General features: G+C 40.1%; 1 protein-coding gene across 1 annotated transcript; it reads right to left on the bottom strand.

Annotated features, from left to right (window-relative positions):
* Positions 1-24,114, bottom strand: olfm3a (olfactomedin 3a). The gene is made up of 6 exons (XM_022200256.2): positions 23,782-24,114; positions 4,810-4,953; positions 4,227-4,382; positions 3,069-3,288; positions 1,721-1,827; positions 1-1,325 (listed from the first exon to the last, which is right to left on the bottom strand). The coding sequence occupies exons 1-6, from the start codon at positions 23,899-23,901 to the stop codon at positions 648-650; spliced, it is 1,425 nt and encodes a 474-aa protein (XP_022055948.1). The 5' UTR covers positions 23,902-24,114; the 3' UTR covers positions 1-647.
* Between the last annotated feature and the right edge of the window lie 1,994 nt (positions 24,115-26,108).

Genomic DNA, 26,108 nt, shown 5'->3' on the forward strand with positions numbered 1-26,108 from the left:
TTCATTTTACCAGTCAAAACCATTTTAATGAAATGTACAATATTTAATTTTAATGAAAATGCACAGATATCCTCCTATGGGTTTCTTTTATAAAAAATACAAATGTTCTTCTTTCACAGAGACATACGTAACAGCAATATTTTACAGGGCCATCTTTAAAAGAATGGCTGCTATACTTTATAACCAGCTAACTTTACAGGGTAGCAAATATGCAATAGGCTGCTTTAAAGGTTTAAATACTTTTAAATAGGTTTTTAAATAGACAAAAAGCAAACACTGTAAGTAAGTCACAGATTTGCAACAAAACACAGCCATATATTATAGCAAATCACTGCAGACAAAATGTTGACATTCATGCAAAAGCTATCGAGAGTTTTCAGTTGGCAGACCCAATACTTAGCAAATAAGGCATACCAGTCTGATCAGCAGCAATGGAAAAGTGTAAAAAATGTATAGTATGTTTTCCAGTAAAGTATTAAGTCATTGGTGCCCATGCTCAATTCAGCCAAGAATCCAGCGCCACAAATTAGAAAAGTTCAAGTAATGGCAAGTAAAGATCCATTTCTGACAAAAGAAAACATGGTTAATTAGGAGGTCCTTGTATCACAAATGATGGTGCTTTAGTTGTGGTTGGTAAAGTTTCACGTTTAGGAGTCATCTTCAGTTTTGATGACATGAAACAGGGTGACATTAAATATTACCTGGTGTCCATTATTCCAGGCGTACAGTGCTCTCTCTCTGGCATTGTAGTCAAGCATGGAGATGTGAAAGTACTGGTTGTGGAAAGGAATGTCTATGTATTCGTAAGATGAAGTCTTGGTAGAGTAAGCGTAGTAAACCTTTGCTCCAGACAGGTGAGAGTTGGTGATGTAGAGCGTCCCACAGATCATGAAAGATTCGCCTGCATTCCTTTTGGAGTATTCGGTGGTCCAAGTCTTCAGGACCTGCAGGGTGTCGGGGTCGATCTGAGAGATGACGACATTTCCGGCGTTTTGATTGGTCGCGTACACAACCCACATTCCCAGTTCGTCAGCCATGACATCAATGTCAGAGTATCCCCCCCATGTATAGGGGTACATGTTGTGGAAGCCGGCAAACTCCAAAGCTCGCTGCGCCAGCACGCTGCCCGTCTCGAAGCTGTACTTGACAATAATGTTGCTCTGGTACTTGTTGTAGTAAAGCGATCCGTTGTAGACAATGTGATTGGTTCCCTCCCATTTAAATGGGAGGCTGTAGGTTCGAGAGACCACTCCTGCCACGAAGTCTTCCATCGTCTTGTACTCACGCACAATCTTGCTGTTGGTGTAACTGTCCATATACCAAACCTGTATCAGCGAGAAGGAAGAGAATCAACAGTTAGAATACAGTCTGCCAAACATATCAATCAACAAAATTTCTACTTAACTGTTTCAAAATGACCACATTTAATCACATTGTACAAGAATTTCATTCAGTATTAATAAAGTTCCATCTTATCTTCTCATCTTATCGTATCTTATCTATAAATTATCTAAAAATAGATCATTCTTGATATTATTGTATGTAAAAGCTGCAGTTTAAAGTTTGAAATCTGTCACATGTCAAATTGCTAAGATTAAAACCCACTCCATGAAAGTCAGTGCTTTCTTCAGTGGTTGTGATATTCTACCATCTCTGCGAACACAGATACAGCACACACTGCACAACCCTTGGAAAACAGCCCCCTGCTCTCATAACTCACCCTGTTGTTTCTGGTTGATGCTAGAGGATCAGTCATCCATGCCCCAAACCGGGTTCCAGATGTCTTTATTGTAACAGGTCCAGTGATTTTCATTAATTTCCCACACGCTGTTAATAAAGAAATGCAGCGATAAGATATGCTGTGGTGGTTTTTGTCTCTAACTAGATTTCTCAAGCCAATTTCATGCCTGTGCCACCAGAGAGTGTGCCCTGTGTGCATACTAAGATAGCACCAGCAGTGAACTGTTTTATTTAACTTGAAGCATAATGGTGCAAATGCTGTATGTAACCAAAGGCAACTCAGCTATCTCATGTCTACTATGTTATTTTCTTTAGGGCACTCGAAAGACAAAAAATATAAAAAGCTCTTTGTACATGCAGACCTCCTGTATCATAAAGAAAATCTTTAACTTCATGCTAATTGTATTGGCAAACTACAACAGATTTGCATTTAGCACAATTACCAAATGAAAATCAGTCCTAAAACAGAGAAAAAGCGTTAAAGTATGTTAATGTATTTTGGGGTTTTTCACTTTGTTGGCACAAAAAAAAAAGATCTGAGTGAAAGTCACAGTGTAATTGGAAACCTGGCCAGCTGACTAATTAATATCCTAACGACTACCCTGGAGAACTAGTGCTGTGATTTTAGATATTAAGGCCACAAGCAGCTTCCTTTCCAGCCTAGTATGAAGCAATTAGATACGGCATGTTACTCTCAGCTCCCATCTTTTAATGATTCTCAAACAATTTACTGTCAAAGGCAGTCAATACACTGCACAGCTGACAAGAGCAAAAACAACCGTGCTTCTTTTTTGTTTCTCTGGCATGAAATCTAGAGAAATCACATTGCCATTAACCACATTTTTTTTAAGGAAGCAAATGTTAGTGTGGGATGTAATGGCAAAAAAGCAAAAAAAGAAACCAAACAAACAAGAAAAAACATTAAGACATTTGAAGTAGACATCCAAAAGTAGCCTGGCAGGTTCCTTGAAATAAAGAAAAAGGACATTTTTTGCAGTCTAGCACACAAGACTGCTGAGCAATGCAGTGTACTTTTTTATTTACATTTCCCCACTGGTTACTTTACCCAGCAGTACAGTATGAGGGTAAAAACACTGTTACTATGACAACAATATGGCTTTGACAGTTTCTGGCACCATGCAAATATTATTCTTTTGCTATTTGCGCTAGTATTTATGTACTAGTAGTACTGCCAGTGCTATCTCTGATAAGACTGCAGCCAACACTCCACACTTACACATGCAGTTTCTATTAGCTTACTTGAGATAATATTAAAACGAATTGTGACTTATCCTTTCGTCTAGCTACTTGTACTGTGCACCACTCACTCAATTTGCCCATACAGCTGCGGAGTCTGCTGTCTAATCGCAGGACTCGCTGATAAAGCTCGTCGTAGTCATAGGCCCCGAGTTCTTCCTGGATGCCTGTCAGCACGGCAGACAGGTTCCTGATCTCCTCCTTGAACTGGGAGATGAGTGCAGCATCCATCTTGTACTGCTCCAGCACGGGGATCAACGGCTTCAGCTCGTCCATCTTGTCCTTAAGCTCCTGCACAAGCGAGAGCAGCAGCAGCAGCAGCAGAAATGGGGAACAGAGAGTGAAGTGGAAGAATGTGGACAGGTGTGACGGTCAGGAAAAGACAAAAATACAGATTGTTTGACTGAGTTTGACAAAGGACCAAACGATGCTTCAGTACACGTTAAATAGTTGTTCTAAAAAGAATGCACCCATGTATCTAGGAGACAGAAGGAAAGGGAACTGATTGGAAAATGTCCCTGAAATCCATTTTTGCTACAGTGTCTCATGGCACCACATTGGCACAAACAGCTTCAAATGACAGAAATCACTAACGCTGTTATAAGAAAAAGGTCTAGTCTTACTAAACACAAGAAAACAGACTATGTATGTACTCTTGTACAATATTCACAAGATATTCAAATTCATTGGTGGTCCACCATGGCTTTATTTCTGATCTTCTTTCTAAGTCGGTGGTTATTCAACACTCTTATTTTTCCATCTCATTCAGTGTCTGGCAACCTGCCACAACAGAGATATTCCTACTCCCATACCAGCTGTCCAGTGCAATCCACACAGGGAAGCTACGGCAGCAAAACAACCTCTGAAAGAATCAAAGAAGAAGGTGCTTTCTGAATTAGTTTCTGGATATTTTGCAGTGAATATGTTATATATTTCTATACATATAGTGAAATGTCAAAGAAGACTGTGGTGCACAGTTATTAGCAGAGGCCACTAATTTAGACCTCAAACAACAGAGATTTGAAGAGAAAATGCCATAATTAAATGTTTGCAGCTGAGGTAGACATGACAGAAAGACTGAGCTGCATAACACTTGAAAGTATGTTTATTATTTAAATAGCACTTATGAAGTCAGTGTCGCATTAAACAATAAAGATAAAACCTAAATGTGGTTGATGCCTTGAGCATTTGATTGCACCAGGTTCTTATTAAATAATGCTACAAAATACCTGGAAATTTCTGGCCATGACGGATTTCCTGTCATCCTCAATCTGTCTGAACTTGGTCCTCAGGCCCTTCATCTGGTTCTCCATCTTCATGACATACTGGAAATCCCTCTGAGTCCGTAGATTCAGCACCTCAATGGACTGAGACATGTTTTGCACCTAGAGTAAAACATACATAATCATGTGAAATGGAGTCCTCTGCACAAATTGGCCTTTTAGTACTATAGCATAGCATGGTATGGTTAATGCTGCAAGTGAACAGATGATGGCTTCCCTTCGCTCTTTCATTCCTTTCACGGCAACTAATTGAAAGGCACTTTGATGGGTTTTCCCCGGTGAGGCTGCCTGCGTGCCTGAATGTCTAACAGGCTGTTATTGAAAAAAAAAATGGCAAAGCCTAGCTTCAGCGTACCTGTGATGAATGCACATCCTCAAACAGCTAATATTAAGAGGAGGATTACACTCCTCATAAAAACAAAAATAAAACTTGTACAGACGCCATCAACATTCCTATCCTTTACCAAACAGTGTGTGTGCTTATGCATACTGCATGAGGGTGGTAAAACCCCCCTTTACATGTGCGTACCTTCTCTAGTAGCTGGCGGAGCTGTCTGCTCTTGGCATCTCTGGAACAGAGGCTCTGTTCTGGTGCCACCACTGTGCAGATGCAGCGCCCATCAGCATCCTGGGCTGAGCTGTACACCTGCCAGCCCTCCTTTGGGCCGATAGTCTACAAGTGCAAACACACACACACACACACACACACACACACACACACACACACACACACACACACACTAAAGTTAGACCCACATATTACATTATGTAAAGCGCTGCAGTCACGGATTTCATACTCATTAGTAATTCTACATACAGCGACAAAGAAACGCTGCCGCGAATACCCACTATGAAATAACCTTGACAGTGCTACTATTAGCACAGCTACACATCTTGGTCAAACAGGAATGAACTATTTTAACTTTGATATAATGATACAGTTTATAAATTGAACATGCTATACAGCGTGTAAAAGTGTGAGAGAAAATCTGTACCCCATGGCTAAATGTGGTTTTCATTTACTGTCTACAGTAATGAGGTTGCAATGAAACATAAATTCATCCGAGACAAATTCTGAAATGGCAATTTAACTATCCAAAATGCTTTTGTTTTTGATGTTGAATGTTTTTAAGCCCAACGCTAATAAACATGCAGCTTTTCTCTGTGACTAAACACACTAATTAGTTCCATCCCCAAATGAGTACGTACTTTATTGCCAACATTTAGGCATCTGGGCGGCTGGCAGTTTCTCCTTCTAAGTACATAGGATTACAGCTAAGAAAAAGTTGAAGGGGAAACTAAAGTTATACAGAAGGAATACTTTTGGAAAGAAGTTCAGAGAGTCAAGGCATCTCTCTGGTATGGATTATGAACAGAATTTATGGGCATATGGCTATCTTCTCTCGAAAATGCCTGGAGGGTGTCTGTCCCTCAGCTTTCAGATTCATAATAAATGATAGCTAACGTATTCAATAATACAAAAGGGAGCTCAGTTTCGTAGAATTTTCTGATGCTTAAAGGGAAAACAAGTCATTATCCATACTGTCTTACTAACTACACCCATTCATTTGCAGCTCACAACTGATCATGTTGGGTTGAATTCAGGACAAGCCATGTGGTTGCTATAGCAACTTTCAAGTCATTCTCACATCATGTATGTATCATAACTGCAGGAGACTTTCCATTTGAATTTCGTATATGGAGTCTTTGATTTCAGACAGAAACAGACACAATCAGGCTAATTTGTAGTTGCCAACTGTTGGCTGTCAGATTTTATCAACCAAGGTTAGGCAACTAATTCAGGTCTACCTGAAGCCCAGACCGCAGCTGATATTTCAATCTTGAACCGTTTAACAAAAAGAAGCCTGTTAAACCAAACCACTTGATGGCTTCATATGATGTCATGTTTAAAGACTGCAGTAGATTACATGAAAATAAGAATTCAAAATGTTATAGGCATGTGAGAGATTTTTATTTGATAAACAGTGGACAAATTGGTGGAAAAATACTACATAGTACTGCAATGTCAGGGTTGCCAACATCCCAGATCCAGGTCCCAGGGGGCTGGTTTGGTGGTAGCTGACTTAATAAACAGCCTACTACCAGAGCTTAGTTAATTGGCACTGTTAGTAATTTTGGCCAACTGACCATTTAATCCTTTGAAACCTGAATTTACAATTAAATAAAAAAACGTTTTATCTGCATTTTTGCTTTCCAAATGATGCTAAAATAAGTGGAGATTGTTAATTTATCTATTGTACATAGATACATAGATATATCATAATGATAATAACAGACATATAATAATTATGTCCCATTCCAACCGGTCCTATGAGAAACGAGTGCTTGCAAAAGGTTTCGAGGTACATATTGAATATGCACAAACCAGCATTGAGGGAATGGATACGCTAGCTTGGCTGCAGTCTGAATGAAAGCGGTATATTGCAAATTTGCTCCAATAGGATGACACAGCCTATGTGAGCAGGAAAAGTTCACTTCCATAAAGCTTTATGTACCACAACACAGTAGACCACAAATGCTCAGTTACTAATAACAAACCCTAATCTCCTGTCTATGTTGCTGACAAAGTCTTATTTTGTTCTTTGTGTAATAGTTATTTATCTGTCTACAGCTACAAGAATACATATTTTCATTAATACTAGGCTACCTGTTGCCATATTTTTGACGGTTACTTTGATGGTTAGAGAGGCCACACGCCATACATGGAAGCCTCAATGTGCATGATACAACAATCACTCCTGCAAATACTGTGGGACTCTGAATTTAAGCAGGAAAGTGGAAAAATCCACAATATTTTTTTTCCCTGTCTAGAGAAAACTAGATGTTAGAGTCTTACTGGCATGACAATAAAAAATATTTCCCAACAGCTGCGATGGAGCTCAACAGTCAACATGAGGACAGCACTGTGTAATAAATGGTTAACTGCAGCTTAAAAACTGTGACCCTGTGTGTGACAGCTCACCTGTCTGAAGTAAGGAAAAGTACAGATTGTGTTTTTTCAGTTTGACCCTGACCAATCCTGTCTGGCAACGAATATGAGTAATTAAAGAAGCTACTGCTGTTGTGTCCTGTTTTTTTAAGACTCTGAAGCTGTATGAAAGCTGCACATATTTAATGAGCTCAGAGGAGACACACTTACAAACGGCTGGAGGCAACAAACTAAACATCATCTCCTAAATTCTACAAAACGTAGATCAGATTTATTACTGGTGGGTCTCATTAAACCAACCTGTTACAGCCTTTTTCTTCAGCACGTCAAGTGGCACTCTTATAGGCACTTTAACTCAAAACAGTTGTGGAGGAGAAACTTAACACACAAAACATGGTTTGTCATTTTGAAGAGGTCTTCGTGCATGCAGCTAAAGCCACTCAAACTGCGCCTTTTCAGCTTTCTGTGATGTCTGTGGATCACAATAGATGCTGAAACGTGGGATAAGCCTGTGCAGAGAGAGCCGGTTCATCCTATAAAAAAGTTCTTTACATAAAGAAAGGGCTTTAGCATGAGACAAAACCTGAATGCAGGCAACCCTGTAACATTTTACTGTGAACCAAGTTTGTTTTTTACCTTTCTAACCCCACTGAGAATTTCTCTTTGGCTCTACAAGTAACACTAACGCTGCATTGAGCTGATACTGTAAGCAGCAAGCTAGTAAACACAACATGCTGACATATGCAGCTCACATTTCGAGCCAACATACTTACTGTGTAATCCATTCCTCACTCTTGTGCTCTTTATTGGTTTTGCTAAGGTCAAGATTCTCTCCAAGCTCCTTGTGTATAAAGAATCGCTCTTAATACAGCCTGTGCACACTCCAGCGCTGCTATAAGACTACGTTAGAAGTGTGTGCTTCTTTCAAAATAATGCACAACGTCTTGTCAATGAGAGAAGACTGTCCATTCTAATAACACAGTGCACTGAGAAGTAATTTCGGTAAAACTGTGAAAAAAATTTTCTCAGTCTTTAATAGGGCCTTGAACGTGCACTCTCTAGCAAAAGAGATACTTAGCTGACTCTTCAATGAACAAAACAAACACAAACAAGCAAGTCTGAAGATGCCTTTGTATGAATATGAATATTTATGGAGGGGTAAATCGTGTCTTCCATTAAAGTCAAAGTGACATATCAGAGGAGAAAGAGGTACATTTGGAGGAGAGGAGGGCTGTGCATAGACGAAAGTGTTGAAGAGGTGGTTATGAAGGTAAACAATAGCTGATGAAACAAAGGAAATAGGACAATGCTGACGACGAAGTACAGAGAAACACAAAGAGTGTGAGCATAAGACGATGAGTTGAGCGGTAAACAGGCAGGGCTCCAGCATGTACTGAGGAGAAAATGAAGAAAAACAGACAGAGAGTAAATAAAATAGGGCAGTACAATCCGTCTCACTGATGCTTTACTATTGATTATGAAATATTGATTGACTAAAAGTAATCGACTAAAGCATGAGAGCACAGACATAAAGGCATATAACCTGCTCTAAAGAGTAACTGTCAATGAATTTTAATATGCCATTGCAAAATCATACATAAACAAACAAGGTCCTTATTCAGCTTAACAATGTTACACTTCCCTTATGAAACTGTGCTGTTGATGAGACAAAAACGAATTTTTCAATATTTTCTGTCTCTCAGTGTGATAGATAGTGGAAGATCGTGCTCCAAGGCTACAATGGTTTCACAGAGCTGCACGCCAAAGTCTAGTCGTTAATCATCCTTACAAAACAGCATCCAGCAGCTCAAAGCTCTCCCCAGTCGCCCAGCAGAGTTTTGCTCTCTGCACAGGCATCACACACAGAACTGCATGAGTGGTCGCATACCGCATGGGCTGCACACACAAACATATAACCGGCTGCTAAGACGCATTTGTATTTCCTCTGTTGTTCTTCTTCTTCATCTCCCAGTCTTTCGGTTGCCAGGGATTGACTCATGGCTTTTTAAAGGCTGACATACAGTAGTCATCATATTTTTTTGAAGTAAAGCTGCCAACAGACAGTATTTTCTGCCAGTATTCCATATGTCGACTGTAGAAACCAGGAAACAACTTCAGGGTGTATCATTTGCCTATGAATGAAAACAAAAACTAATGTTCTGAGGCTTTATTAAAAAAGTGTATCGGAGATATTACCTAAGCTAAAGTAGACACAGCTGATCCTGTGACTATCCCCATATGACTCTGCAAGGAGAGAGGATTTGCAATAATCTCTCAGCTCTTAAACAATACACTTCACTACAAAATAAAACTCTCCAAAACCTCCCACTCTCAGACTGAATGCATTAAACCACAGAAAATATGCACACAGTGAAATGTTGAATGCACAATAAAACCAAGAGGTATAAAATTTACTTTAAGGTAAATAAAAGGTAAATCCTGTAGTAATGAAAGAACATTAATTTTAATCTAGAGTTTCAGAATTAGATTGCTTACAACAGATCTCACTTCCTGAGAGATTCAGACATATCTTTATGAAAGCAATGTACAGAGAACGGGTGTTTCAAACACATGCTACTGTATCAAACTAAGACGGGGTTTTGTGTCAAATCTAATAATGCCACTGAAATTGATTTCCACACATTTACCTGCCTTACTCTGGCTTCTTTCTGTGTCCCAAACCAGTCCCTCTCTGTTTATTATATTTCTTTCTGTATTGTTTTCACAGTAAGGATCTAAAACAAATACATACCGTTCTTTGGAATCATCTTGTGCTCTAAAATCTAGTAGCAAAGAAATAACACAATAATACTAACGCCTGTATTTCTACCTCATACATGTGTGTCATAAAATACACACACAGTCCTGAGAAAGGTCAGATTTTCTAGAATATAAGTGCTCATGTCTCCCAAGAGGGTTATAATATTGGTCTGTCACTTAAAAAACATTTCTTTTTAGATGATCTAAAGTGACTTACTGACTGCAGCCTCTAATATTAAATGATCATTGCTTCATTACTTTTATTGCTCCACACAAGTTCAGTCCCTCCTCTAGTCCTTGCTATTGCAGGACTTCTATCAGGTGACCAGACTGAACTCAAAGCTTTTCTGCCACAGTGAAGCCTAGCGAGTGACATTTATAGTATTGTGCTTTACAACTGTATCAGCCTTCAGGCCAACAAGAAATGACCAGATGACAGGAAAAGAAGCAGAGATATTATTAATATAATATGATTTGACATGGGCTGCACAGTAGCGTAGTGGTTAACACTTTCGCCTTGCAGCAAGAAGATCCCCCGGCCTGGGATCTTTCTGCATGGAGTTTGCATGTTCTCCCTGTGCATGCGTGGGTTTTCTCCAGGTACTCCGGCTTCCTCCCACAGTCCAAAAATATGCTGAGGTTAACTGATAACTCTAAATTGCCCGTAGGTGTGAATGTGAATGTGATTGTTTGTCTGTATATGTAGCCCTGTGACAGACTGGCGACCTGTCCAGGGTGTCTCCTGCCTTCGCCCGAGTCAGCTGGGATAGACTCCAGCACCCCCCGTGACCCTAGTGAGGATAAAGCGGTGTATGGAGAATGGACGGTGGATGGATGATTTGACATACTCATTTTTTTGCATTATCATGTAGCTTGCGTAAGGTTGGTTGTTTTCACTGCAGGACCAGTTTTAATGTAAGTGCTTGAATTAGCCTAATAAGTTACAAGGTAAAAAGGCTGAGATTTTTATTAAATGGTTTAAAAAACTTAGTTTTCTGGACAGCAGTTTGGATGATAGTGACTTAACAGTTTCAGGACAAAATATCTCATGGATGATGGATGGATGGATGGAGCAGATATCCATGGTGCACACTACGTGAATTCATCGTACTTTGGTGATGTTTTGACCTTTTCCCATCATGATGTTGACATCTGTGGTTTTGAGGGAAAAAACACTGCAATGAAATTCTGTGTTGATATTTACACCATTCTATAGATGATCTCTTAAGCTTTCCTTTAATGCATTTTTGTCTCTAGAACTGAGCATCTGAGGCTGCAGAATGTTTTATGAATTGCATTGGATCTAAAAAAACCCCAAACTATATCCCTGAATCTATCCATGTGTCATTAGGATTATTAAAATCGATGAAAATAATACGACATTGCAAATGAATTTTGGGCTAGTTCTGGGATATAGGAAGCGTTTTCAATAAAAAAAAAAAAAAGGATAACAGCAACACGGTGCAAGTAAGTCTTGAGGAGGTGGATGAAGACTTATTTCTTTTTGCTGTTGTGCCACTGCTTCATCTTCAAGCTCGGGTTGGTGCAGAAGTGGGCACTTTAACTAGTCAGCTACTCCAAAGTTGCCACTTCTCAAACATTTTTTTTTACAAGGCACAGTTAACATGGTTTGTCACAGTTCCAATTTGTCACAGTCTAAAAGTGCCCTTATAACACAACAGAAGCAGAAGCTATGAGACCAGGGTTGGTCAGTCTTCAGACCTGGATAAACCACTGGCAACATGCAGTCTAACATATGACAGCTTCATCAACATTGAAGCTCTTTCTTGTTTTTCTTTGGATTTTACTCCTATGAATAAAAATAACAAGGCTGAATGAGAACTAAGACTGCACTCATTTTGGTTTCTTTGATTTCCCTTCGAGAAAATCAGCCTACACACCTGTCTAAAAACCTTCTGGTGATCAGAGTCACTCAAATGTTTCATGATTTTTACTCTGAATTAAACTGAAAATGGTGATGTTATTGGGTGGAAATCTAAAGAATTCTGAGCTGGGGAAACCCCCTCAATGTTTGAAGATCTGACAATGTCTTTGATCGTGTTTAGAATCATTTCCCAGTTTTTATGTAGTGAACTAAACTTAATGTCCACTATTTTAAGGGCAGTTATGTATATGTAACCTCTTTAATATTCACTTTAAAAATTCCCCAAGGGAAAAATCAAGTCATGCTCATAGATTCTCATTTATTCAGGCCTTGGTAATCCAAAGACTTTCAGTAGAAGAAAAGTAGACTTGGTCAATGACACCACTTATCAGGTACTTAAGATTGAGATTCCTCCCCATAAAGTTTCACCACCATCAACACCCTGAGTCATCCATCACCTGGCACTTTCACAACCATCCACACCTCTGGATATGTGATTTTTGGGTCATAAACAGGCCATTAACCATGTGATTTGCAGTTTAAAATAAACACTTGTGTCTCTCCAGCAGTCAGAACTTAAGACTAAAGAAACCTCTTGGATGAAAGGCGAAATATCTTCAGCAGCCAAAAATGATGAAGTCCAGTCGCCCTCTGTTGAAGCTGTTATGATCACTTTCTTCTAAAAATGCAATGCAACATTTAACATATGTCAAAAAGTTACCATTGTACAAGTCAACAGATGAAGCGATAACGCAAAAATAATGATGATGAATTTACTGCTAAATATTGAGTGTTCACTATATGGGAAAAAGTGCATGACGGAAAAAGGGGTTGATTTCAGACAAACCTTAAGTCTTTGTTTTCCAAATTACTTTAACACTTAAATTAGCTTCTACAACTATTTGAACTGAAGGTCAGACAGAGTTGCTTGTCTCCTGCCTGTTTCGTTGACTCCACCGGTTTCATTAAGTGCAATTGCTGAATTTAAAACAGCACATCTATGTATTTTACTGGTCCTGGTAATACATATTTTAGATGATTAAAGATGTGCTCTTCTCTGTTGTCAATAAAATTATACAGTTCCATTAGAGTCACCGCTGCAGTTGCCTGTGTTATTCTCATCTCTGCTTTGTTTGCTCATAGCAGGCATCATGCTGTACAAATGTAGACCTGCCTTTCCTAATCATGGGTCACTCGGTAAAAACATGCAAAGTCAACAGTGCACCTACAGAGCGTAAACAGTAATGATAATGAATACCTGCCTGAGGATGATATGATTCATGTTCTTCTCAGCAGACAGCGATCTTGCCAATTACACACCTAACTGAACCTCTTTTCTGTTTGTTATTCTGCAATCAACATGTGTTTTACTTTTCCTGCACACTTAGTATTAACTGTGTCCTCATTAACCTTTCTGTTTGACTGAGGGAAAGACACAGGGGGCTGATGAGGGAGTGAAAGGGAATGGATAGGTTAATATAGGTAATATGGTGAGATTGAGTTAGTAGATGATGTCTGGGAGAGTTGGCCACAGTCATTAGATTCGAATCACTTCCTTTGTCCTCAGCCATAGCCATGAGCAATTTATGATTACAGTTCTGAAAACACTTCTGAAAGGGGAGGAATATTAGGCTGCTTGGCTTCATGCAATTCTTATATATTGGTTCCAATTAAAAGAATCTTTTCTTATCTTTTCTTATTTTCCATTAGATTTGAAATGACTTGCTTTTAATATAAATATTTCCCATGCCAGTATTTTTTCCCATATTTGCAGAACATTTCTGTGAAATCAAAGCACTTCTAATTTGATAAAAGATATTTTGCTCTCTTTTTTTATTGCTTTCCTGAATGCAAAACCCAGTTGGACTCTGGCAGAGGAATGATTCTGTTTGGTGCTAAGTAGATCTGTTTCAGCTGGCGCCAAGATTCCCAGCAAGTCCATATACTATAGCTGACTGTCTGCACTAAACGAATCTCCACCCCGCTGTGTATAGCCTTGGTCTCTTGATATAATTTCTTTAGCTGTTTTCATGATGGCTGATTCAATTTGCTATGCTGCAGCAGTCTGAGTCTGGCCTCCTCAGAGGACTACCACAGGTGAGATACTGGAGCTAAAAAATTAAAAGATTGTCGGCGGCGGGGGCAGAAATCAATCTGTTATAAACACAGCTTAGATAAATAGCATGAGTGGTACCCAACTCCCTCAGCAGTATCAGCTGGAGCTGCAGGGAGGCCACAAATAGTCTAATACTGATAAGCTGTCATTACTGTTTTGTCACTTTAGCGTAAAATATGGAGCTGTGACGGAAGTTCGGTCTCAGATGGCAGTTTCTCAAGTGTCTCCTGCATCTCCACAGCGCTACATGCTCACAGAACAATGGTGATAGCTTGGAAACAGCTCTCCCGGTCACATGCTTTTGCTTTAGTCTTTGTCATTACTGTATTAAATTGTCAGTTCTATCAGAGTTGGTAATCAAGTCCCCTTGTCCTCAACATTAGCAGGTTAACATTGGCATTTTGTGACATTAAAACTCTAATAAAAGCCTCCTTAACTCATTTAGAAACGAATCTAGGTAGCAGTGATGCCAATAAAGCCAACTTTCATATCACAATAATGCTGCCGTCCCTCCTGCCACTAGACAGAGACCGAAACAGATGCTATCTCTCCAGTCATCTATCAACCTGTCCAAACAAAAAGCCACCAGGGTATTGGCGGCAAGTGAAGTGGAATGCGCATGTCGGTACTGTAAGTGATGATCATACCGCTTAAATGAGTTAACATTTTAGCTCTAATGGCAGGGGAAGATGAACCTGCATGTGCAGCCAGCTCCGTAACCAGACTGATGCAGACGTCTAAGACGGCGGTGACAAATGGCAACACCCCTAAACACAGGAGCAAGAGCAGCACCGGCAGCAATAATCCTGAGACCAGAAAGGTCCCCGAAAGCCAGTGACAAAGAGGTGCTGCATACTATAGAGGGAAGGAGGGAGAGGGAGAAAAGACGGAGCCAAAAAAGAAAAGCCATCGTTTCTCTCAGATGTGACTCTGGTGAAAGGCATGCAGGGAGATTAATTTCCTAGAGGCGTGCCACATTCTTGCCTTTCCTGACCCCAGCGAAGAGGAGATTGAATAGATAATTCTGCAGGAGCTGGGCACATTCTGCCCTAGACAGTCTGTGAATGTCTCTGAATGAGCTACAGCATTATCTTGTTCACACCCTTGTGCTTCTTCTCCGGGGTGTGCCTTAATGAGTCTTCTGACTGAACAAGATGGCATGTCAGTCATAAGCACCACGGAGGATGATAATGAAACAGTCATCAAACATTATCGGTAAAGTAAAGCCAGTGGACAGCTCTGGGCCACACCGAATGGTACATGCAAGCACAAGCGGAATACTAAGCAGCTGTGACAGAGCTCAAACGTGAAGTTATTTCGAGGTACGCTGAGATAAAGCGAGGTCGGAGAAAGCCACGATGGGAATCTTCTATTTCAGGAGAAGTACGTCCACATTCAACAGTTCTGCTGCAGTAAATTAGTTGAATTAGCGTCGCCCAAATTAAAAAAACAGCACGATAAGAACGCGCATTTCATAAAATCTGAAGCACCCATTTGTTGAGTATTACTTTTACATGAGGAGGTCCTGTAATTGGAATCGTGTGAGTAATTCTCGTGCAGCAGTCTGCCAAAATAAGATGAAAAAATCAAATGTGTGTCATCAGCATGCACATGTGTTGGCAGCTTCCCAGTGAAAAGTGAGAGCATACTCATTAGTATTGCATAAGAAAGCTGAATTGTGGAAAAGGACATCGCTGCCACATTAATGTCACAGAACCTTCAGATTTAGACACGGTCACATTTCACAAAATGCTGCAACAAAGGATGTTCACCTGAAGATTTCTTGCTCTTTCGTGTCCTTTGACTCTCCTTTTTCTAATTATGCTCCACAGTGGTGTCAGAATGAAGATTGTCCACTACAAGCACCATCCTAAAAGCAAGAGGCCACGTATACCACCTAAATCCAGCGTTAAACTCTTAAATACCATCACATTAATATGTTCAGTGCATTTCAAGAGTCCTTTGAAGCTATATTGCAATTTATTTGCTGTAACTACTTTCCCTACACTTACCTCTTACCCTCTTACTTCAGTTAATGATTTCCTGTTTCTTAGAATGCCTTTCAGCAACTTAATGAGAATGTGCCTATAGTTGTTACTTTAAATAAAAGCAGAAAACATGGGCATGTAAAATACTTTGACTATACAGCAGAGAAGCTTGCTAGCTAAGTTCTAAACTCTTCCAGGTTATTCTAGGCTGCTGCTGATGAAGAAATTGTTAACATTTCATCTTGTGCACTTGTTTTATCGCTGTATTGCTGAATGCTCCTGCAAAATGAATGGTATAAGAAGAGAGTGCTCATTTTGTGGTTTTTGGAGAATCAACAGCAAAACTGATGTCTGCAGTTAAACTTTTAGACTTGTACTGATCTCTGTTTGACCACAGATGCACAGTCAGCTCAGCTGTTTGCTAAACCCAGATCCTGAACAGTGATCGTCCAATCGTAGCTGGCCAAACAGGCTATTGCCTTTAGTTTTAAATGCTCCATTCATGACTAATGCTTACACTGCGTAGTATCTATCTGGTCCTGGGAGATAACTATAGGTGTAACACAGAAGAGCTGGATACCAAACTACAAGATGCCACATTTATTCCAATGAAAGTTGTTTAGTGGCATATTTTGCCATTTTGGGCCTTTTAAACTCCTGTTGGCTCCCGAAACTACTGATTCTGACTTTCCTGTATCAAAATTCTACTATATTAACTAATTTCATGGAGGTATTCCCCATTTTGCAGCTGTTTCTCCTCCAATGTGTATGGATAATAGAGATGAAGCAAATAATTGATGAGTTGTCAACTACAAAACACTAATGGACAGTATTTACCATTTCTGACAGTTTATAGTTTTTCAGTTAATTGATAATTGAGAAAATAATCAACAAACAGATTAATCACAATGAAGTGAATTGTCAGTTGCAGCTCTAATGGGGAAAATGCTTTTTGGACAAGTAAGCATCACATGATGAGTGTGGAGTGTGTTCAGCAACCAGCCAACCATCAAACAGACCAAAACTATGAAAGCTAAGCAGTAATATTGAAATATGTTTGAATAAATCTGCAGTCTGATCCTACATTTTCCATCTATCCATTATCTATACACCGCTTAATCTCACCTCTGGGTTCCTCATTAGAGTTCCAGGGGGGCTGGGGTCTATCCCAGCTGACTTAGGGTGAAGGCAGGGCGTCCCTAGACAGGTTATCAGTCTATCACAGGGCTACACATAGAGACTAACAATCGCACTACAGACAATTTAGACCCACACATGCAAACTCCATGCAGAAAGATCCAGGAAGGAATCCAGGAAGGATTCTAACTAGAGATCTAGCTGCAAGGCGACGGTGCTAACCACCATCCACTTTGCAGCCTTGCAAATCTACTTTTTTTTCTATTTATAATACTATTAATAATAGGTTTACAACAAGTACAAGCCTGGTCCTTGACATCTTCCACAGATGTCATCAGGTTATGTTAAATTGAGTTACCTGCCTGGAAACATTGAAAAGCGAGCTGAAGTTTGTGTTTTTTAACAAACTAATTGGCTACATTGAGTGCTAACTGTTATCGGTGTTAACAGAAAATGCAGTGCCAACCCCATGATGCCTGAATTTATTTACAATTAAATAAGAAAAAACTTTTGCATGTTTTTGCTTTCTAACTAATGCTAAAATAAGTGGAGATTGTTCATTTGTCTATTACACATAGAACAGATATATAACAATAATAACAGATATATAACAATTAGGTCTCACTCTGACCGGTCCTCCCAGAAACCAGTGCTTGCAAAAGGTTCCGAGACATGCACTAAATATGCACAAGCCGGCTTTGGGGGAATGGATATGCTATCTTGGCTGCAGTCTGAATGAGAGTGGTATGATGCGAATTTGCGACGATAGGCATCAAGGGGTAAACAAAAAAAGCACTCAGAGAGCGCAGTACTCTGCCAAGGCTGCTCAGTCGTTGTATCACTTCCGAGGGATAAGTCGCAATAAGTCTGCAGTGGTCGATTTGTAGTAGGATTGTAATCATGTGATCATCAGCAGGCAGCTGACGTAGCATTCATTTGTTGTCATGGTTACAATGACGTGAAAATTTCATCCAAATCCGTTCGTCCATTTTTAATGTTGTGCACAGATGGAAGGACAGATTAACAGACACATAACTCTGCTCCATACCTTGGTGGAGTAACAATGAAAAGCAAAGAGTAACTGAGAGGAATGCAAAAATTCTAATTCTAATTAAAAGAAATGGAAGATGTGAAGTCTGTGTTTCATGGTATCCATTTTTCTTTACACTAATAAAGTTTTAGTTATCTCAAACTCAAAAAAGTATACTCTGCTTTAGTTTCTCTGCATCGGTCTAAATCTGCCTCTCCGTTTACACCCCCTAATAAGTTACATTACATTTTATCTGTGCTCGTAAGACATCAAACAGCATGGCCCCTAATAAAGTCTCTTGTTGCCTGAGTACACTATAAATTTATTGAGACCACAAATGTCTTCCATCCCTCTCAGGTCCAGCCTTTCAGCACTCATCCAGTGATATGCATCTGATCTGGAAACCGCTTGGGCTGTAATTACAGTAATCATAAGGGGAACAGGGAGAGGGCCATAACTATGCAGTTTCAACATCATGTCGCAACTCCTGTAATTACGCTGAGACTTATTATTAACTGAGCTGCATTCACCCAGAGGAACGAAAAGGAGCTCTAAGAAGGGGACGGCACTGTAAAGAGTCATAATCATCATATATAGAAATATGGCAATTTTAAGAATTTCATAATTACATGTATTAATATTAACTCAGTTTATGTGTCTGTTTTGGTGTGAATGGTGACGACTACAATGCAGGAAAGGGCAAAGCAACACAATGCCAAAACGGAAATTTGCTCAGAGGTGGTTGTCTGTCACTGCCACTACTTAGACGTCTTATTGCTAATCACCAGGCTGGATCCACTTCCCTGACAAACATAAGCTCAGCCGATCTCCTCACAAAACCTGCCTTCCCCACAGACCTCACAGCTCATACGTCTTAAAGCCCACATTCAAAGCGAGTGACAGAAAAGTCTTTGCAGCTTCACACAGGCTCGAACATCTTTAAGTCCAAGTAAAGTGCCGCATATTTACCCACCTGCCGGTAAAAACCACTCACATCTATCACCAGTGGACTTCCTTTCTTTATTTCCAGCCCATCATCCCTGACAACCCCCTCCTTGCTTGAAACATGCAGCATCCCGACTAATGACTTTGCTGGCAGTCTTGTGGCTAAACAGTTTGCTTTGTTTGTGTTGACACATAGTTAGAGGGTGTCATCTTTAATTTAGCCTCCCGGTGGAAATGGTTATGTGAAATATGAAACCTCCAGCATTTCTTGTTATTTTTTTTCACCGCTGAATTGCTGTGTGTGGAGGTGTTTGCCCATGCCATCTCTCATCTTTTAATATGGCATCTGTGCTCGACAAATTTCCCCGAGTCTATCATCCACACAAAACACTAATACACAGTGAAAAAAGGATTCCAAACAAGCAAGAAATGACATCAGCTCCTGGCAGACGACCACCTCAGCTCAACAAGATAACTTGAAAAGAAGCATTACTGTGTTCCGTATGATTAATGATGAAGAGTATCTGGCATTAATGAGAAGATGTAACGTTTTCTCAGCAGGATTTCCCCAACCTTTATTTAGTTATTAGCAAGTTTAACTTCATTGTTTTTTTTTAGTGTGAGCAAAATCTGATTGTGTGACCTTAAACCTTTTAACAGAAGCTGAGGCTGAAAACTGTTCCTCTCTGAATTGGCACACCGGGCATTTATATTACAAATGGGCTTTGTGTGTGAGTGTGAGTTCATGTGGGTGTGCGTACGCTTGCCTGCCACCTACTCACATTGGCTAACACAGAGGGCAAGTGCCTACACAAAGCTCCATCCCGCTGGTGTTGTAACTGAATCCCCAGGAGAAATTGTTCAGAAACATTCACATTATTCACACTCCAGTTTTGTTCAGTGCAGCCATGCACATTATTTGGTGTTTGCAAACACTGCAGAAGAATTCAAGAAGAATTAAAGTCTATGTATGCTCTGTGAAACGCAATAGGAGTTGACTTTTTCGCCGCTATTTGTAACAAAGCACACGTCAAAGTAATTATTTCTTTTATTGTGGCTTAAATATGTAAAAGCGCTTCTATCTACTGCTCAATTCATCCTAAACAAACACACTGGTTACAAATGCTAAGCCATAAGTGCCTCCATTTATTAATGTTTCTAGAACGAACATGCTCATCCCACCAGAGATACTATAGATGTGGACAAAAAAAGTCAGTTAAACACTGGCTACCACCTCATAAAACAGAGTTATATTGAAAAACGCATAAAGGATAGCTTACATAAAATCAGTGTGATTCAAAATAAAATCTAAGAATTGATTTTCAGATAAAATTGCCACTATTAGCTCTTGCTACTGAGGCAAGCTACGCCTGTTGAATTTAAAACAGCCACTTGAAGTCTGGCACCGGTCTGACGTCAGACTCCTGAAGTCTATTAAGTCTCTCTTTGCTCTTTAATCGATATGTCCTCCAGGTGCAGGATATAATGTTTAATCATAAAACACAAATTCCAGTCATCATTTTGATCATGATGAAGAAACACAGTGCCGTTAGCAGCCACTGTGTAATTACCCGGCTGGCACAGACCATAAGGGAAAACCACACTATGCAAATATTTCATTTTCTCACAAAGGCTCTTTGGGGATCTGTTGCGTACACTGCAGAGGTAATATCTGCCATACCAGATCATGGCACACCACCACAAAGGAAAATTTATACCATTAGCCCTAGCTTTAGCCTCTTTATCGACAATTCAGGTTGAAAAAGGTTATTTTAAAGTTGTTAAACTGAAAGTGCTGGGTAAAAATAAAAGAAAAAAAAAGACAGCACTAACACATAAACTTAAATGCCAAGAGGTTACAGCTGCCAGCCCTTACTAAAATGAACAAAGCCTTGTGTACAAGGTCTGACAGGCAGTGAGTGACAGCTTAATAATTCCAGCTTAGTGTAATACCATAAAAGGTTTGCCTTTCTAGATAATACACTGAAGCTGGAAGGCCTTTGGGACGGTGCTAGCAATTTATATGCAGCCCTTGATCAAGCAATATCTTATATTCCTCAATGGCAGAGGTGTATTCATTGATTTAATCACAAACAGACAAAGATAGACATTGAACTGAATGATATTCATCAGAGGAACCCAGAGGTGAGACTGAATAAACATTGCTAAAATATAATGCGAAGAATACAGACGTCTTTGTAACACAATAATGAAAACATGCAAACTGGGGAGAAATGAAAGGAACAAAAAAACACCATAAAGTGTCGCAGTGAGGCACAACGTTCCATCAGAGTAACTTCAGTGCTCTTTGGCATTGATTCTCCAAATCTCTGGAGCTCTACTGGAGGGATAAACACCGTTCTTCAAAACACATTCGCTCATTTGGTGCTTTGATGTTGCCGGTAGAGTGCACTGTCTGACATATTGGTCCAAAGTCTCCCAGAAGTGTTTAACTGGGTTGAGATCAGTGACAGTGAAGGTCATAGCATATGATTCACATCATTTTCACACTCATCAAAGCATTCAGTGACCCCTCGTGTCCTATGGATGGGGACACTGTCATCCTGGAAGAGAGCACTCCCATCAGGATAGAAACATTTCATCGTAGGATAAAGGTGATCACTGAGAACAATGTTGTATTGATTCACAGCGAGTGGGCTCAAACCAAGGCAACAAAACGCATCCTACAGCAGAACAGAGTCACCACATCCCTTCACTGTAGGGTTCCAGGATTCATGCCTGTAGTGTTCTCTTGGTGAACCCCACAGTTGCCCACTTGTGGAGAATATAGTGAAGGATGACTCATGAAAGCAAATCACTTTTTCCAGTATCTCTGTAGACCAGTGCCTATGCCTTATGCACCACTAAACTCTCAAAATGTTGGCTTGGCTGCAGCTGGGCCTGCTCGACATTTGTATAGATGCCAGGGAGCATGATTGGATGTTAACTGCTTAATTGTACAATACAGTGCACCTAGAAACATCTGCATTCGTGTTTCTTCACTTGCTTATTTAGGTTTTTCCTTAAATTTGCCACCTTTAATTTCCTTTCAGATCAAGGATGCATTTGACTGAGATGAGTGTTTTTATTGGTTAGTTGATTAACATAGAGAGTATTAAATTGCTTTTTTAGATACTGTATATAAAACTACCAAATACTCAAATAACGACATTTGAAATCCTATAAAGCAGAAAAAACAGTGGATCCTCATACTTGAGGAGCTGTAACCAGCACACAGTTGGTATTCTATCTTGGTGAAAGACATATAGGATAAACTGATTAACACATTTCTATTAGTTCAGTTTCTGTCAATGCACTAATTGATTAATCAATTGTTTCAGGACTAGTAGCGGATGAAGGATCTCAAGCTTATGAATAAAGCCCTACCCACCGTTGAGTGCACTCCTGTCAGCATCATTACACACTCTGCAGAAATAAAAGGTTTCAAAGACCGCATATGAATTGATGAGTGAAGATTTTCTCCATTTCTGTGGCAGAGCCAGAGATTCAGTGGAGTGAAGTTTCAGCACCAGGGAGTGGACAGCTCCACACCCTCATCACCAGATGACCCTGCACCCTGAGCAACACCTTCATTTATCCATTACTCATGAGGGACCTGTGATGGACTTTGGTTATTCCATCTTTACTGTCGCACAAAAGTACAAATCACTGCACATGCACGTTCAATTTCTGTCGGGTTTGCTTAAGGTTAAACACAAAGACAAACCAAAAATCCTGACAGAAACACAGGATTAAATTCAGAAAAAACGGTAGATAGTCGTCTGTGTGGGAGACATAGCCATGTCTCTCCTTAATTATTGGCTTTATGTGGCACAAATGGAAGGTGTGTTTAAGGCTCAAGCATCAGCATCTATTCGACAGAAGGATCGATAGCCTGTGGTGGGATGCATGTGTTGCTTTATGTACTCGCTCTCACTGCTGTGTTATAAACCATCCAGCTTACAAACAAAAGGACATCCACAAGTGGTCGAAATGGGAGAATAACAAAAGGTGATTATTCAGAAAAGAAATTGCTGTGTTTCAGCAGAAACCAGAATGTGCTGCACACAATGAAACTGAATGCCATTCAGGGAGAGGAGTTGAAAAAATGTGCTTACTGTAGAACTGATGCAATATTCCTATCTTATTTTTATACAGAGATGAAGCACAAAACTGCAATAACAATGTGGAAGTTTTGTGTGTTTTTACTCTCACAGATAAGAAATAAACAGCACTAAAACACAGTCTATAAAAAAGGGGTTATTTGTAAATTCGTCATAATCTACTAACAGGGAACTACATTTATGCATCAGGGCTGCAGGCACAGCCTTCATTACTATTCAAAGTTAAAATTAATTGTCATGGAAATCAGCGCAGCCAGGCGCATTAAACCTACACCGAAGTGTTGCACCTCCTGTACATTAAACAGCTCCATAGATCTTGTCTGAAAGCACATTTGCATCACTGTTGGTCAACAAGGCAACATTAAATTGCAGGACTTCTGAGTGAAGTTTGGCACAGCTCCGTAGAGGAAACTGGTGTGTTCTGGTGCGAGGATGACAGTATAGAAACTAGATTCTGCGCGTCCTCCAAGCTCAGCGCAATGGCTGTTAATGGCAATAATGACATCCTCGGTCTAAAACAAGTGACAGAAAAGCGAGCAGGAGATGATATGAAAGAACGAACTCACCATGGAGGGGTATAATCCGAAGATGGTGAGGGAAAGAACGGGGTACAGGACACTCAACAGGACCCGCATACTGACGGGCTCCGGGCAGTCACTTTTCTCCAACGTGTAGTCCTTTAACATGGAGCTCCTGTCCTTCTGCTCACCTCACCTTGGGTGTTTTTCTTTTCCTTTTTTTTTATTTTTTTTTATTGCTGTGGAACCGCAGAGAGAGCGCTCTGACGGCGACACAGCGACCACACGTTCACCGGCATCACACCCACCGCTGCCCGGTGCTCCGACTGAAGGCAGCGCCGAGGAAAAAAAGTTTGGAGCGAAGGGGGGGAAATATTCAAATGTCTCAGTTCCAGCAGACTGCAGGGGAGGCGCACCGAGGATGTGACATCACTTCATCTATCTATCTATCTATCTATCTATCTATCTATCTATCTATCTATCTATCTATCTATCTATCTATCTATCTATCTATCTATCTATCTATCTGATCACATTTTACACATGTAATGAGACAAAAACCACTCACAGCACTGAGTCAGTTAATCAAAATTTTAAAGTGATTTGTCAATTTCCTTATAATAATAACTCAACTAAATGTACATGAAATTGCCACATTAGCTCATACTTTACATTAAGGATTCATGAAATGACAACTACACTGCCAGGGAAAATAAAGGAGAACAGAAAATGGAAAAAGCAATAAAAATAATCAAATAATGAGGAGGAGTGGTGTCAAAGCCAGAGGGAAAATGTACTACACAGTGAAGAGAGTAAATAGAAGAAAAGGTACCGCCCATGTCCACTGCCTGGAGATTTTAGTAGCAGTAAAACTGCAAATTTGCAAAACCAGAAGATCGCCGTTTCAGTTTACGTTGATTCAACTTGTTATCAAATCATTTCTACTATTTGATTTCTATGCAGGCATGCTTGTCAGGAACAGTTTAAGTGAAAAAATATCAGATTAGTTTGGCAGAGCGTTATGAAAGAGATTTACCAAACACTGTCTCACTGCAGCTGAAGTATCTGGAAATCTATGTGGATGTAGCTCCATATAGATCAGGGTATTAAGATTCTAAAAACCTTCTGATTTCCCACTAAAATGCTTTGCTCTTGTTGAGTTCAGTGTCCACATCTTAGCATCACTCATTCAAGAGTCCATTTGTAAGCTTATTGTCTTGTGACAGTTTGACATTTAGTTTCCACTTAAGACGTTGTGCATGAATAGTTGGAGAGAAAAAACAGTATAGCCAATTATTGAAAGAAACTAATCATCTAGATTCCATTAGAGCAAGAAAACATGTATTTTTTAGTTTGTATCTGCAAACAAATAGTTTGTGAAATGTCATCACAGCTGGCATTCACTCACTTCAAAATGTCAATAATTATGTTGTATTGGGCATTGTGTGAAGTGTTCCTCTAAAAAAGAACACTAAAACCTCAACACAGATAAAAGGATAAGGTTCCTCAGACAGGACAGAAGCCGAGGGAGTCGGTCCTTCGTGACTCTCATTCAGAGCTCCAGCCGAGAAGGATTTATTTACAAGGTTGATGGTTGGTTTCTGCACAGCTCCGTGTTATCATTCATACGGTTTCATGAATATCTCATGCCTGAGATATTCATGAAACTGTTCATCAGTGGAGCAGCCATGGGAGACGAGATGCCGGTGCAGGACACTGTGATGATGCCGCCTCGAGAAACGTGTTGTAGTTCCATGAGATGCAGGGCTGCAGTCAGCTGAGGTCTTGACAGTCTGGTCATCTGCTCTGTGTTGGGGGGGGGGGGGGGGGGCGTCTAATGCTTTCAATCAGATTCAATTCAGACAGTTGGCATGATATGTGACTAGGCCTGTAGTGCAGTAGTTAGAGAATGATGCACATGCTTCCTTCCTGCTTGCTAACATTTAATTTAGTGACTCGTCTTTGAGGTAAATGGAGGAGGCAGTCTGAGTCTCCCCACAGCTGCACACAGAGACTGGGTGGCTTGCAGCTTCAGACTCATTTTGGAAGGAGGAATTTTGTAGAATTTTCAACATCTTCAAGCTTCTCCATGATGAGCTGAAAAGCAGTAGTGAGATTCTAGACTTCAGGCTTAGTAGAAACCTTTTTAATGTGTGAATGCTCCAGGTAACCACCAAGTCTCAGCAGTGCAGCATGCTGATGACAACCTAGACTGAGGTGGACATGACTGTGGGGGTCCAGCCCCCACTACATCTGTCTGCACCAAAAAACATCAACTAATTACAATAGTTCCCTTTTTAAAAACACCATAACGTCTGAAGGCTGCAACACGCCCCTCCATCTGTATACCAGAGTTTACAAAGCTGGATAAATCT

Source organism: Acanthochromis polyacanthus, chromosome 20 (genome assembly GCF_021347895.1).
Source record: "Acanthochromis polyacanthus isolate Apoly-LR-REF ecotype Palm Island chromosome 20, KAUST_Apoly_ChrSc, whole genome shotgun sequence".
NCBI lineage: Eukaryota > Metazoa > Chordata > Actinopteri > Pomacentridae > Acanthochromis > Acanthochromis polyacanthus.

What these genes read in the sequence shown, in the direction of transcription:
- olfm3a (XM_022200256.2), bottom strand. Translation starts at nt 23,901, where the DNA reads ATGTTAAAGGACTACACGTTGGAGAAAAGTGACTGCCCGGAGCCCGTC. An exon ending in TCGGATTATACCCCTCCATG is followed by an intron (nt 4,954 to 23,781) that starts GTGAGTTCGTTC and finishes TTGCACTTGTAG; the next exon opens with ACTATCGGCCCAAAGGAGGG. An exon ending in TCCGCCAGCTACTAGAGAAG is followed by an intron (nt 4,383 to 4,809) that starts GTACGCACATGT and finishes GTTTTACTCTAG; the next exon opens with GTGCAAAACATGTCTCAGTC.